Source organism: Dipodomys spectabilis, unplaced genomic scaffold, assembly GCF_019054845.1.
Source record: "Dipodomys spectabilis isolate Male_0828 unplaced genomic scaffold, ASM1905484v1 ptg000141l, whole genome shotgun sequence".
Lineage (NCBI taxonomy): Eukaryota > Metazoa > Chordata > Mammalia > Rodentia > Heteromyidae > Dipodomys > Dipodomys spectabilis.
This window is the reverse complement of record NW_024870818.1, coordinates 3,436,267-3,449,850: the sequence shown is the minus strand read 5'-3', so window position 1 is coordinate 3,449,850 and position 13,584 is coordinate 3,436,267. Positions and strand designations below refer to the sequence as shown.

The following is a 13,584-nucleotide window of genomic DNA, read 5'->3' as shown; positions in this document are numbered from 1 at the left end:
TGGCTTTTCCATCTTTTGTTGCTCTTGGTGTTTTTCCTGTGTCTTCTCCATAGCCTGTTAATTGTGAAATTAGCTTTGTACTTAAGAATGTGAAGTTCATTTGTTTAATTCCATGACTTAAAGTGTTAGAGAAGGGTATTATGTATATTTCATAGTTGCTGAAATGCATGAAATGAAATAGCTAAAAGAAAGGAATTAAACAAATCACCAGACTTAGTGTCTCTTGATCTGCTTGTTTTTTTCTTTCTATGTGTACCTTCCTTCTTGCTCTCCTTTCCTCACCCAGCATAAAGTCTATGATGTTGAAACTTTAGTTCTTGTAAACAAGGAAGAATTAGGAAATTGTGTGTGGTGGTGGTGAAGGGGGGAGGGGAGATGGTAAAAATAATTACTGCCTGTTCTGTATGAAATTGACTAATTGTAATGAAATCAGCTAAAGTAATTCTAGTAAATTCAAAGAGGTGTGTGTGTGTCCTATCTTTCGATTGGATATAGAAAGATGTTATGAATGCTTTTGGAAGAGGTTGTGTTTAGGGATTTTATGCCAAAAGTTAAAGAGAGCCAGACTAGGGGGAAAAAAGGATATTTCTATTTGCTATCTCTGGATTGGCCTCTGTGGGGGCGGTGAGAATCCTCCCTTCTAGATCCCAGCACTTGCCTGTTCTGTGACCTTGGATAAGTCGTCTATTTTCTGAGTTTTCTCATCTATAAAATGAAGATAATAGATTGTGCCTTCATTTCTAAATATGTTTTTTGTTATTCTTGGTAGTGGTCGTGGGGCCTGAACTCTGGGCCTGGCCCTGTCCCTCAGCTCTTCAGCTCAAGCCACTTCTGGCTTTTTCTTCTTATGTGGTGCTGAGGAATCTAATCCAGGACCTCATACATGCAAGGCAAGCACTCTACCACTGAGCCACCTTCCCAGCCCTCTAAATGTGTTTTGCGGTATACATATGGTAACAAAACACTTGACTCTTAATCCACTTTCTGCCTAAAGTTGTGGAGGATCGATTATATTTGTCTAGGAAGTGGGGAGTAACAGTAACATGAGGTTAGAAATCTTGCATTATTCAGGGAATTCTTTAATTGACCTTCTCTTTAAAAACTACTGTCATTGCCAGAAGTGTAATCCAAGACTGTTAAAACCCAAAGAAGTTTCTAAGGTCTATTTTTTTTCCTACCAAAAAATCCAGGCCTTTTAAAAATCTTTTAAAATCCAGAATGGATAGGAGGTCACTGCAACAACAGGGACAACAACAAAGGGTTCTAGCCCTGAGCATTCTAGATCTGACCCAAGTGTTTAAAGTAGCTATTCTTGCTTAATTAAGCACTTTCCTTTGTTCTTTATTTTTTTTTAAGGCCCATCCTTCTTGTTAGTCACTAAAGCAGATTTTTGCCCAGAGGAGGAAAGGGAAAACAGCAGCAGAAATGTGGTAGAAGAGTTAACCAGCTCTTCTGTGGTATAAGCTGATTATATTTGTAAACAGGGTAAAAAGAATACAGATTGTTCTTTCTGTGTATTTTGTGCTTGTCAAACAAATGAAAGTTAGGAATGTTTCTCACAACTCAAGTTGGAGCCTGTATTTGGGATTTTTGGAATCTGTCTGAGGTTTGGACCTGCTACAGTTGGCAAAGATCACAGATAATATGATCTTTCAGCCAGCCTGTCTTAGTTTTGCTTGATAAGGAGGATGGTGACGTGGTAGGTTCTGTGTGATTTGTACCTAAACCAGGTAGACAGGCTGTGGTTTTAGCACAAAGGTCCTCTATAGTTGTTTATAATTGTCCATGTAGCTATTTTTAAATTTTGCACTTATATTTAATTTTTCTCCTGCTGGCATTTTCCCAGAGTGTAAGTAAATGTTTCCATTACTGTTTTTTGGGAATGTTGGCCTTCACATCTAACTTAAGGAACAAATCAGCAAATGTGTAGTTGTCTTTGAATTAAACAACAAAAGACCCACCCTACTCTAAAAAGAAGCTGTGATAGGACATACCTATAATCTTAGCACTTAGGAGGCAGAGGCACAGGATTATGAATTTGAGGCCAGATAGGAATTTCAAAATAAACCTAGGCTATAATAGTAAGATCTTGTCTCCAAAAAAGAAAAAATAAAAGGTTATAGCTGTTTCTGAAACTGCTTTAAAAGGGAAAAACTGGGAGAAGGCAAGAGGAAGTGATAGTGTTCAAAAAGAAATGTACTTTTTATCTGGCCTGTATAACAGGAGCCCCTCTGTCCATCACCTTTATAATAACAATAAAAAAAGTTTTTCAAATGCAAAAAAAATAAATAAAATGGTATGATCCAAAACCAGTTCTTTATGCAGAGATTTTTTTCAGTGTATTTCATAGATTTTTCCCCCCAATTATGTTCCAAACATTAATATCGGAATTGACTTTAAGATTGTTGAAGCCAGAGATGGTGGTATATGTCTATAATCCAGTCATATGGGGAGACTGAAGCAGAAGGATCACAAGTTTGAGACCAGCATGGGCTATGTAAGGAGTTTTTTCTGCAGAAAGAAACACTTGCAAACAAACACAGCACAATTAAGGAAGAGTAATCCTAGGAATACATGAGGCATCAGGCACAATTGAGGAAGAGTAATCTTAGGAATATATGAGGAATCAGGAAGGGAGATTTAACCTGTGACAAATTTTAAATTGCAACTAAGTCTGCCAAGAGATAAACAAGCATGGATGGTGTAATATTAATTCTAGTTTAGTGTTGTAAGAGCTTTTAATTCCTTGTCATAGTTTATGCAAATATGCTCATCTATTGTCATAGATTTTTACAGGTTATAATCAAAGCTACTTACTATTCAGAACATAGTGTTAGGCTATTCATGGAACTTATATGATGTATTGTGCTTGTTTGCTCACAAAGAAGTTATTTGTAAGCCACAATGTTGGGTCACTAGTAATTTTCCTGGAGTATATAAACTTAGTTGTATTGTGGTTTATGCCTGTAAAAAAAAAAAGAGCAGTTAGAAATGGGCTATTTTGGAGTTGAATTATTGTACTGTCACTATTTTTCCTTGTCTGCCCTCTTTGGTTTTATATAATGGAAAACCGTATGTAAAAAGATTTTTGAAGGGCCATGTTATGTATCTCATTTTTGTAATAATTTTTAAAAATGTACATATTTGGAGTAAGAGAGTTTATCTAAATTGAGTAACTTGCCCTGGAAGCAATGTAGCTTACTAATGTTTGTCTCAAAACTTTCTTTAAAATATTTTGTTCACTTTAATTCTGCCTATGTATGTATTTTCTTCTTTATAGACAATGAATTTATAGTATATAGTATATGGAATTTTTTAGTCTTACAAAAATGTGACTTTAGGGATGGGAAGGTGGCTCAGTGGTAGAGCGCTTGCCTTGCATGTATAAGGCCCTAGGTTAGGTTCCTCAGCACCACATAAGCAGAAAAAGCCGGAAGTGGTGCTTGGCTCAAGTGGTAGAACACTAGCCTTGAGCTGAAGAGCTGAGGGAGAGTGCCCAGGCCCAGAGTTTAAGCCCAACGACAAAAAAATAAATAAATAAAATAAAGTGACTAGAGTATTTGGAGAAATAACTAGATAGCAAACAAGATGTTGAATACAAGTTTAAATACTGTTATAAATGATATTAAATTTGTTAACTGAGGATAGAAGAGGACAAATAATCTGATTACTTCATATTATGAGAAGAAAGATGATTCTCAAGATAGTAAAGTATGTACAACAACCTGTGCTGGTGTCTTTTTTTCCTAAAAGTATTTTGGCCTGGGGGGGGGGGGGGTGGTAAGGGAATATTTTTATTTTCTGTATTTTTTGTTTGTTTTAACTGTATTTTTTTTTTTTTTTGTCTTTCTCAGTACTGGGAATCAAACCCAGGACTTTGCACTTGCTAAGCAAGTGCTTTGCCACTGAGCTACATCCCAGCCCATTTTCTGAATTTTTAAATTTTTGTTTGCATTCATTTAATAGGCATCGCTGTCACCTTTAGTGAGATCCAGCTCTCACAGAGATGTCCAGCTATATCAAAAGTCCTGACAGTCTAGTCTGATATAAGAAAGTAGTGAAAAGTAGGCTAAAAGTGGGGACCAGATAGGGCAGGTAGCTTTGCATCCTTTCAAAATACAATGTTGATTCATGAAAGTAGAGTTACTTGTATTCCATTGTCTCCCAAGGGGTTCTTTTCAAGGAAGATTTGAAACTTGAATGATTTTCCTTCTAATACTGCCTAAATAAGAGGGGAAGTTCCAGACCCATCCAGGTATTTTATTAGACAGCAGTTCAATAAGGATATATTCTATTAAAACCTGCTCATATTAATGTCTTTTAGTTTGGGTTTTTTTTTTTTTTTTTTGAGGAGGAGGGGATGGGAGGGAGCAGATGGTCCTTGGGCTTGAACTCAGGGCCTGACTTTTTTTTTGTTTAAGGCTAGTGCTCTACCACATGAATTTCCAACTTTTTGGTAGTTAGAGATGAGAGTCTCATGGACTTTCTTGCTCAGACTGGCTTCTGACCATGATCCCCAGATGTCAGCTTTCTGAGTAGTTAGGATTACAGTTGTGAGCCACTAGCACCCAGCTATTTTAAATTTAAATTTTTTCTCTAGTTTTGATGTCTATTGGGGAAATGTCATAAATGGAACTGTATGCCCAAATCCAGATTCTTTTGTTTTCATCTGCTGCAGTTACCCCAAAGTGTTTAGTGTACTACTCTAAAGAATATCTAGTAAACCATTAAATTTGAACCTATATTATTATAAATTACTAATTGGTTGATCCCAGTAGTCAGTCATAGAACCATAGGATCATGCCCTTTTAATTTGACAGAACACTAGAAAGAGATCCATTTTAACTTATAAACTTTTTTAAATGGCTGAAATTTCAATTCACAATTTTATGTTTTTGTTTTAAGATCTTAGCAAAGCAATGTCTCAAGATGGCGCTTCTCAGTTCCAAGAAGTCATTCGACAAGAGCTGGAATTATCTGTGAAGAAGGAATTAGACAAAATACTTACCACGGCCCCATCACATGAGTCTAAGGTAAGGATTCTACAGTGTTTTTTGCTTCATCTGTCAACATACTTAGTTGCTACTAGTGATGATTGTCTTGCCTAAAAGAAGTGTAGGACATATGATAACATCCATTAAAAAGTAGCATTCTTGAACAATTAAGGCTTTTCAACATTTTCCCATAGTAAAATCACTAGGTCTTTTTTTCTCTAAATAGTCTAGGAAATTATAAAAATCAAAAAAAGAATCTGGACAAAATTATACTCTAGTCTGTATTTTTATGTCATCCACTTGAGAAATGGTTACCAGTGTTTAGTGAGAAATATGTATCAATCAAATATTTGCATTGCCTTTTCAAAAAATAAAGCTAATTAAAACCAAATCTAATAGAATTGGCTTATTACAAAAGCTAATTCTAATTTCTGTCCTATTGCTCTGAGTGTTTTTAGATTGGCTATGCTTTGGGTTTTTTTTTTTTTTCCTTTTTGTTCTTTTTAGCAAAGGTAATTTCCACTTATAAGTAGAAAAAGACATTGGTAAGTGATGTAGAGAACTAGTTGAAGCTGGGCACTGGTCACTCATGCCTGTAATCCTAGCTACTCAGGAGCCTGAGATCTGAGGATCATGGTTCAAAGCCAACCCGGGCAGAAAAGTCTGTGAGATTCTGATCTCCAATAAATCACTAGAAAAGCGGAAGTGGCGCTGTGGCTCAAGAGGTAGAGCACTGACCTTGAGCTGAAGAGCTCAGGAACAGCATCTAAGACCAGGGTTCAAGCCCCACAACCAACCAAAAAAAAAAAACAACTGGTTGAAATTCCCATGAACCAATGGTTTTCAGATTACATCATATTGGTGGAAGGTAGGGAAGATTCTTGACTTGTACACCCCCCCATCGTGGTGGTCTGTGCCTGCACACTGTCCCTTAGCTCCTCAGCTCAAGGCTAACGCTCTACCACTTGAGCCACAGTGCTACTTCCTTGACTTGTACTCTTTTAAATGTGTTTCCTATTAGTTTTTCTACTTGGTTAATTTTAAGTTAAGATATGGAAAAGTCTGCTCTATATTCTAATAGTGAAAAAATTTCATTTAAAGCGTTTTAAATTTGTATCTTGTATGCTAAATATTAAACATCCTAATATTTGTAACAACATCTGTTTTCATAGCACACTGAGAAAGATTTTGAAGGATTTCGGAAGTTATTTCATAGATTTTTGCAAGAAAAGGGACCTTCTGTGGATTGGGGGAAAATCCAGAGACCTCCTGAAGATTCGGTAAGTTTAGAGAAAAAAAACGCAACAAAATTTAAGATTATTTTACTGTGCAGGTGGGAGAGTATAGGGGACTACTTCCTTTTTCTTCTTTCTTCTTCCTTCTCTCCTCCTTTATGTCATCCTCCTCCTTCTCCTTTTCTTTCCTTTCTTCTTTTCTTTCTCTTTAAAATTTATTTTTATATTATAGAGGACTTCTAAGGACCATCACACCAAGTGCTCTGCGAATTGCTGAACCCTATACTGAAACTATAGAGATAGCCTTCAAATATTTCCCCTTTTAGATATTATAGAGTCCTGATGAAGACTTTTGAAAATCAAATCTCACTCTAGCATTGCCTTATAATTTAAGCCCTGCAAATGAGGTCATTCTTTTGTAATCTGTGTTTATTCCAAAACACACGGAGATTCTGTCTACCAAACTACTTGATTTTTCATTGCCTAAAGGGTCACTTAGGCACCAAGTAAGATTTTAAAGCTCTCCCTATGTTTTAAGCCCATCTTGTAGCACTGTGTGCTTTAATGAACCAACATTGTACTCCACTGTGTCCTAACTTTGGGTTATGTTGTTTTTTCTTGGAAAGCAATGGTGTAGGTTTATCTTTACCTATCAAAATTCTGCTTATTCTTGGAGGTGCAGTCCAGATACCTGCACCTCTGATTTGACCCTAGCAAGAAAGTGTCACAGGGGAGGTGTAGAGCAGTAATATTGGAGGTTTCAATCCAGCTCTGCCACTTTTTCAGTTTTGTGCAAAATGAGAATACCAAGTGCTTTATCTATAAGTACTTCACAAGGTTGTTATGAGAATTTATTAAGTGAGTATTTGTGGAAATATATTAAGCCATGAAGCATTTTATAGTCATGTTTAGCATTATGTAGCACTTACACAGTCCAATTAGTAGTATTTATGTGTTGTCTTCTATACTAGATCATGTGCAGAGAAGTTCAGTGGTCATCTAAGTGAAGTGATTGTCTAAGATACAGGGTTCATTAACATGCTGACCATTTTTCCTTTTCTAACCAGCTCTTTTGACCTCTGCTGTCTGTAATACTTTTTAACACTGATAGAAAATGACTTGATAAAATGGAATAATTATTTATAGTTTATTTCTTATGTGTCTGTAATCTGATGTGAACTAACTTTATTTACAAAAAAAAGTCTGTTCTACTGCTTATGTTTGCCAGATTTTCTGGCATATAGGCCAACTCAACTTACATATACAGCCATGTAAGGCAGCTTAAATTAATGGAGTCCCTCTTACATTTTTTTTCCTTATGAGAAACTCCCATATGTGGAAAATGTTTTAGCTCTAATGCTTTTGAGAGTGATAAATTAGCATACTCACTGTTACTCCATCTCATTATTCACCTGGAAAACTTTCATTTTTAGTACTGAAGTTAATTTTTATCTTTTCTACAAAGTGTGATCATTACAGTCAGCATGTGTTTTTGAGGGGAGGACATTTGAACTCAGGGCCTTGTGCTTGTCAGGCTCTCTGACTCTTTTCCTTGTCTCTAGCTTTTTGGTACATTATTTTTCCTGTGGGGTCTCACATTTATACACAGGCCAACCTGGACCACTGTCCTCCCATTTATGCTTCCTGTGTAATGGGGATGACAAGTGCATGTTACTGTACCTAGATTTTTATTGGTTGAGCTAGGGTCTTGTAAACTTTTTTTCCAGGTTGACCTTGAACTGTGACAATCCTGATTTCAGCCTCCCAAGTAGCTAGGATAATAGGCATCAGCCAATGTGTGTGTGTGTTGTTTTTTTTTTAAATATATTTTTATTGTGAAAATACTGTACAGAGGGGTTACAATTACATGGGTAAGATAATGAGCACATTTCTTATCAAGCATTGTAGCCTCCTGCTTCGTTTCCCCTTCCCATCCCTTTGTATCCTACCCCCCCACCTGTCCCCCCCCAACCCCCCCACCAAAGTTGTAAAGTTCGTTTTTCGACATAACGACTTGTACATCTCATTGTTGCAATGGGTCCTCCTGTATCCCTGTTTTAACAATTTGCTTTTTCCCTTCCCCTCCACATATACCAACATCATATATAGTGAAAGCAGGGGTTATACCATGGGGGAGGGACATACAAGGCAACAAAGACATAATCTTATAAATACGTTAGAAACAATCGCATGAAAGATCTCTTTTTTTTTTTTTTGTCAGTTGTTGGGCTTGAGCTCTAGGCCTGGGAGCTGTCCCTGAACAATTCAGCTCAAGGCTCATGCTCTACCACTTGAGCCATGGCACCACTTCTAGTTTTCTGGTGTTTTTTTTTTTTTTATTGTGATTAAGTGATTACATAATTTCCCAAATTTCACAGTATTGTGGAATAATGATGCTCATTTAAAGTCACAAGCTCATTCTAACGTTCCTGGAGCAAATTGTCTATCATGGTCTGCAACATATAACGGTGTACACATATACACCATACATGTGATCAGCAGCGTGGGGTTATTTAGTAGTGGTTCGACCAGATGAGTGGGAGTTCTTTGTTTCTTAAGTCCTGTTAATTTTGTCGTATCACTTAACATTTTGGATTTAACATCCACTTATCAGGGAGACAATGTACCGTTTGTCTCTTTGCTCTTGGCTTACCTCGCTCAACATGATTCCTTCTAGCTCCATCCATTTCCCTGCAAATGCCATTATTTTGTCATTTCTAATGGCTGCATAATATTCCATTGTGTATAGATACCACAATTTTTGGATCCATTCATCTGTTGTGGGGTATCTGGGTTGTTTCCATATCCTAGCTATTGTGAACAGTGCTGCAATAAACATGGAGGTGCATGTGTCCTTGTATATTGGTTCCTGTTGTTCAGTAGATGCCTAGAAGTGGTATGACTGGGTCTTAAGGGAGGTCAATCTTTAGCTTTCTGAGGACCCTCCAGACTGCTTTCCAAAGTGGTTGTATAAGTGTACATTCCCACCAGCAGTGTAATAGGGTTCCTCTTTCTCCACATCCCCTCCAGCATTTGTCATTGGCTGACTTGTGGATGTGGGACATTCTGACTGGGGTAAGGTGGTTGTCTTTATTTGCATTTCCTTCACAACCAGGGATGGTGAACATTTCCTCATGTGTTTCTTTGCCATTTTTATTTCTTTATCTGAGAAGTCCCTCTTTAGTTCCCTTGCCCATTTAGTAATTGGTTTGTTAGGTTTGGGAGGGATTAGTTTCTTGAGTTCCCTGTATATACTGGATGTTAACCCCTTGTTTGATATATTGCTGGTAAATATTTTTTCCCAATTAGTTGGTTGTCTTTCTAGCTTGGTTGCGATAGATTTAGCTGTGCAGAAGCTTTTTATTTTAAGGTAGTCCCATTTGTCAAGTCTCTCTCCAATTTGTTGTGACTCTGAGACTCTGTTCAGGAAGTTCCTTCCTGTGCTTATTAGTTCAAGTGTCTCTCCTACTCTGTCCTGCAGTAGTTTCAGAGATTGAGGTTTAATGTTAAGGTCTTTAATCCATTTTGAGTTGATGTTGGTGCATGGTGATAGGCTGGGGTCCACTTTTAGTTTTCTGCCAATGTGTTTTTTAGAATCTTTTTTGGGCTTTGATTTTGTTGGCCTTAATAAATGGGGATTTGTCTTTTGCTTTTAAATTATAGAATTGAAAATATTTTCTCAAAAAATGTAATGAGATAATTCTTCTGGATGGGTATATATTGTTTCAAAAAGGAGCTAATTGTAGATTCAGTCCAGTTAAAAAAATGTTTAGGAGCAGGCCTGAAATTATAATTTAGGTACTTTAAATACTTATATCTTTTGCTCAGGAATTATTCATAATTGAAGTAACCTTACTTATCTAATTAATGATGGACTGGATCTAAAAGTCTGGCTTTCTCACTTCTTAATTCTTACTTGTAAGCCTGGGATTTTTTTTTTCTAGACAAACTTAACCTTTTGAATATAGAAGCTATGCTAGAAGAGAACACAAATTTGTTATTTTGTGTATATTTTAAGGTTCATGTTCTGCTTTGCAAGTGTGTTAATTTATCTTTGTGTGATTTGAAAGATCATGATATAAAAATGGAAGCTCTCCAAGTACAGATTGGAGGGTAGAGAAAGGATGGGTGCAGAGCTTAGAGACCTTGGGATTTTACTAATTCATTAGTTCCACTACACTTCCCATCAAGGTTCTCTGATAGGAGGTAATTCCCTTACAATAATCTCTAAATTACTGATGAGAGTGCAGAATTCCTACACCAAAAGACTAGAAATAGGAAATATATTCTAGATATAATATTCCATATAATCTTTTTGTTTCTACAAAAATGGAATATTTATTTTAAAAAGAACTTTTGGTGGTACTGGGGTTGGAACTCAGGACCTTGGTGCTTGGTAGGGCAAGTGCTATAGCACTTCAGCATTGCTTCCAGTCCATCTTGCTTTTTAGTTGTTTTACAAATATGACCCTGTGCTGGCTTTCATCAAAGGTCTAGGCATAGCATTGTTATAAGATGACCTTCATTCTTGGACTTCTCTGAAGAAAGAGGTCAGCCTAGCTTTGACAGTTTCATGTAGGTTGTCCTTTTGTCAAACATATGCCTCAGAGTCTTCCACAGAACTTCATTTTAGCAGATTCTGCTCTTCTTCCTTACTTTCATTTCTCCAGGGCTGCTCCACAAAGTGAGTTATGTAATTAAACTAACAATGTACTTTACACTGTTTTAATCAGTTGTTGATATCTCACAATTTAATGCTAGTATACAACACAAACAGGATAGTGTCAGGATGGAGGTTTTATTTCTATTTCCTATAGCAGTTGGTTTATTATCATTATTCTGAAGGGAGGATTGACTTATAGGGGAGATGCAAGGTCATTTTACTGAAGAACCAGTCTATCATGACATAAATAAGTTGTTATTTGGACCTCACATTTACTCTAGTATCATTCTTTCCAGCTTCCTTGGTCATCTACCTTTGTCCTTTGTAATCTATATTTTAGTGTAATGTTCTTTGAAACCTACCATCCTACTTGATGAAGATATAGGCTAAATGACTCACAATATTGACAAGAGGGCATGGACCCTATAATCTACTCAGAAAAAGCTGGAAATGGCCTTGAACACAGACAGGTTCACGGACAGAGTCCAGGCCCTGAGTTCAAGCCCCAGGACAGGCAAAAATAAAAATAAATAAAAGTAAAAAATAAAAGTGTGAAGATTAATTTATTTAGTGCTGATCCTAGGGCTTGAACTCAGGGCCTGGGTGCTGTACCTGAGGATTTTTGTTCAAGGCTACTGCTCTGCCACCTGAGCCACAGTTTCTCTTCCAGGTTTTTGGTGATTAATTAGAGATCAGAGTCTCATAGACTTCCCTGCCAGAGCTAGCTTTAAACCATGATCCTCAAAGCTCAACCTCCTGAGTAGCTAGGATTTACAAGTGTACACTACCAGTACCTGGCTTTACTTTTGTCTTTTGCAGTTAAAAAATACTCAGATATCCTGAAACTTCTTAGAATTTCAATAACAACTGCTAGAGTATAGTAAGGTTAAGAATTTGGCAACTTCTCTTCATATTTACCTTCGATGTGTTGGATCAGTGCCATCTGTATTTATTTGTCACTTTTGTTATTTGGGTTTTCTGACCTTTTTTTTTTTTTTTTGCCAGTCCTGGGCTTTGAACTCAGGGTTTGGACACTGTCCCTGAGCTTCTTTTGCTCAAGGCTAGCACGCTGCCACTTGAATTACAAGGCCACTTCCGCCTTTTTCTGTTTGTGATATTGAGGAGTCGAACCCAGGGCTTCATGCATGCTAGGCAAATGCTCTACCACTAAGCCACATTCCCAGTCCTCTGCCAGTTCTTTTATTGTTGTTATTTTGTGTTTTACTAGGCTTAAACTACACAGTTGGGTATATATTTGGAAAATGCTAGGTTTTTTGTTTTGTAATTTTTTTTGTCTTTTGTTTTTTTGTACTGGGGATTGAACCCAGAACATTTCATTTGTTAGGTAAGTGCTTTGCCACTTAGCTACATCCCAACCCAGTGCTTACTGTTTTTAATGAGAGTAGGTGTGGAATTTTTGAGAAGCAAAAATAAGGATAATAAGAAACAAAACACTGTAAATAGGTTAACAAATAAGAACTGAATAAGATGTAATTTATAGTATGTATTTGTAGATCATTACTAAAAGTATGGGTGGAAATGAAAAAGTAATTGCAAAGACCTGTGTATACAAAGCTTTATCTTTTTTTTTGGGTCCGCTCATGGGGCCTGAACTCTGGGCCTGGGCGCTGTCCCTCAGCTCTTCAGATCAAGGCTAGCACTCTACCATTTGAGCCACAGCGCCACTTCTGGCTTTTTTCATTTTTTGCTTATGTGGTGCTGAGGAATGCAACCCAGGGCCTCATGCATGCAAGGCAAGCACTCTACCACTGAGCCACCTTCCCAGCTCCCAAAGCTTTATCTTCTCTAGGTAAAGGCACCCAAAATTTGGCTGCTTATATGTCACACATTTGTACTGAAACTTTTATTTTCTTGATCTCACTTAATATGTACAAAAGACCTAGAAATAACCCTTATAATTATGCTTATTTTACAAAAGAGGAAAGTGAAGCTCAGAGCAGGATTCAGATATGAATTAGGTAGATTGTCAAGCTAGTTTTCTTGTTATCTTTTAGTAATTAAAAAAGGAGCTCCTTATCACTCTTGTATAAAATATATACTTTATATGCTGCACAACAATAGTAATAATTACAATAGTAATAAGTATCTATTCATGACTGATGTGTGCCAAGCATTGTTTTTATCTTTTTAGATGTATTTTCTTAATGATCCTCAACTCTAAGAATTCTCTATCCCTGTTTCCAAGTAAGGGACTTCAAAAATTTCCTTATCCTTTAAAGTAGAATTTAGGTCCAGATCTGCCTGAGCTCAGAATCTCAACCACCGTGTTAAGACTATAGTTAGTTGTAGAACTATCACCTGTTGCCATTAATGTTTTAAAGGGTCTTTAATATGGTCTTCCTATCATTTCACTATTCTTGAGCAGATCCAGTAACAGGCACTACTTCCCTTGGAACCTGAAACATATTTCTTTGAAGTTATTCCAAAAAACATAGTTCACAAATGCTTATTAAATAGCTATTTGTGTTAGACATCTATCCTAGGCACTGAGATACAAATTTAAAAGTTACTATTTTATTTTTAAGGGTTTTTTTTGTTGTTGTTTTGTACATGAGCATGGAACCTCTTCTTCTTTCTTTTCACTTACTCTACTTTTTCACTCATGGATAGCACTTGAGCCATGTCTCTACTTCTGGCAATTTGCTGGTTATTTGGAGTCTTACAGATTTGT

At 36.7% G+C, this 13,584-nt stretch overlaps 1 protein-coding gene across 3 annotated transcripts in view; it reads left to right on the top strand.

Moving 5' to 3' along the window:
- Ugp2 (UDP-glucose pyrophosphorylase 2) overlaps window positions 1-13,584 on the top strand; it is a 48,027-nt gene that overhangs the window by 11,415 nt on the left and 23,028 nt on the right. For all 3 annotated transcript variants that reach the window (XM_042691203.1, XM_042691206.1, XM_042691205.1), the window contains exons 2-3: window positions 4,906-5,033; window positions 6,167-6,274. In XM_042691203.1, the coding sequence (XP_042547137.1) occupies window positions 4,906-5,033; window positions 6,167-6,274 (236 nt within the window). The remainder of the gene's footprint in view (window positions 1-4,905; window positions 5,034-6,166; window positions 6,275-13,584) is intronic.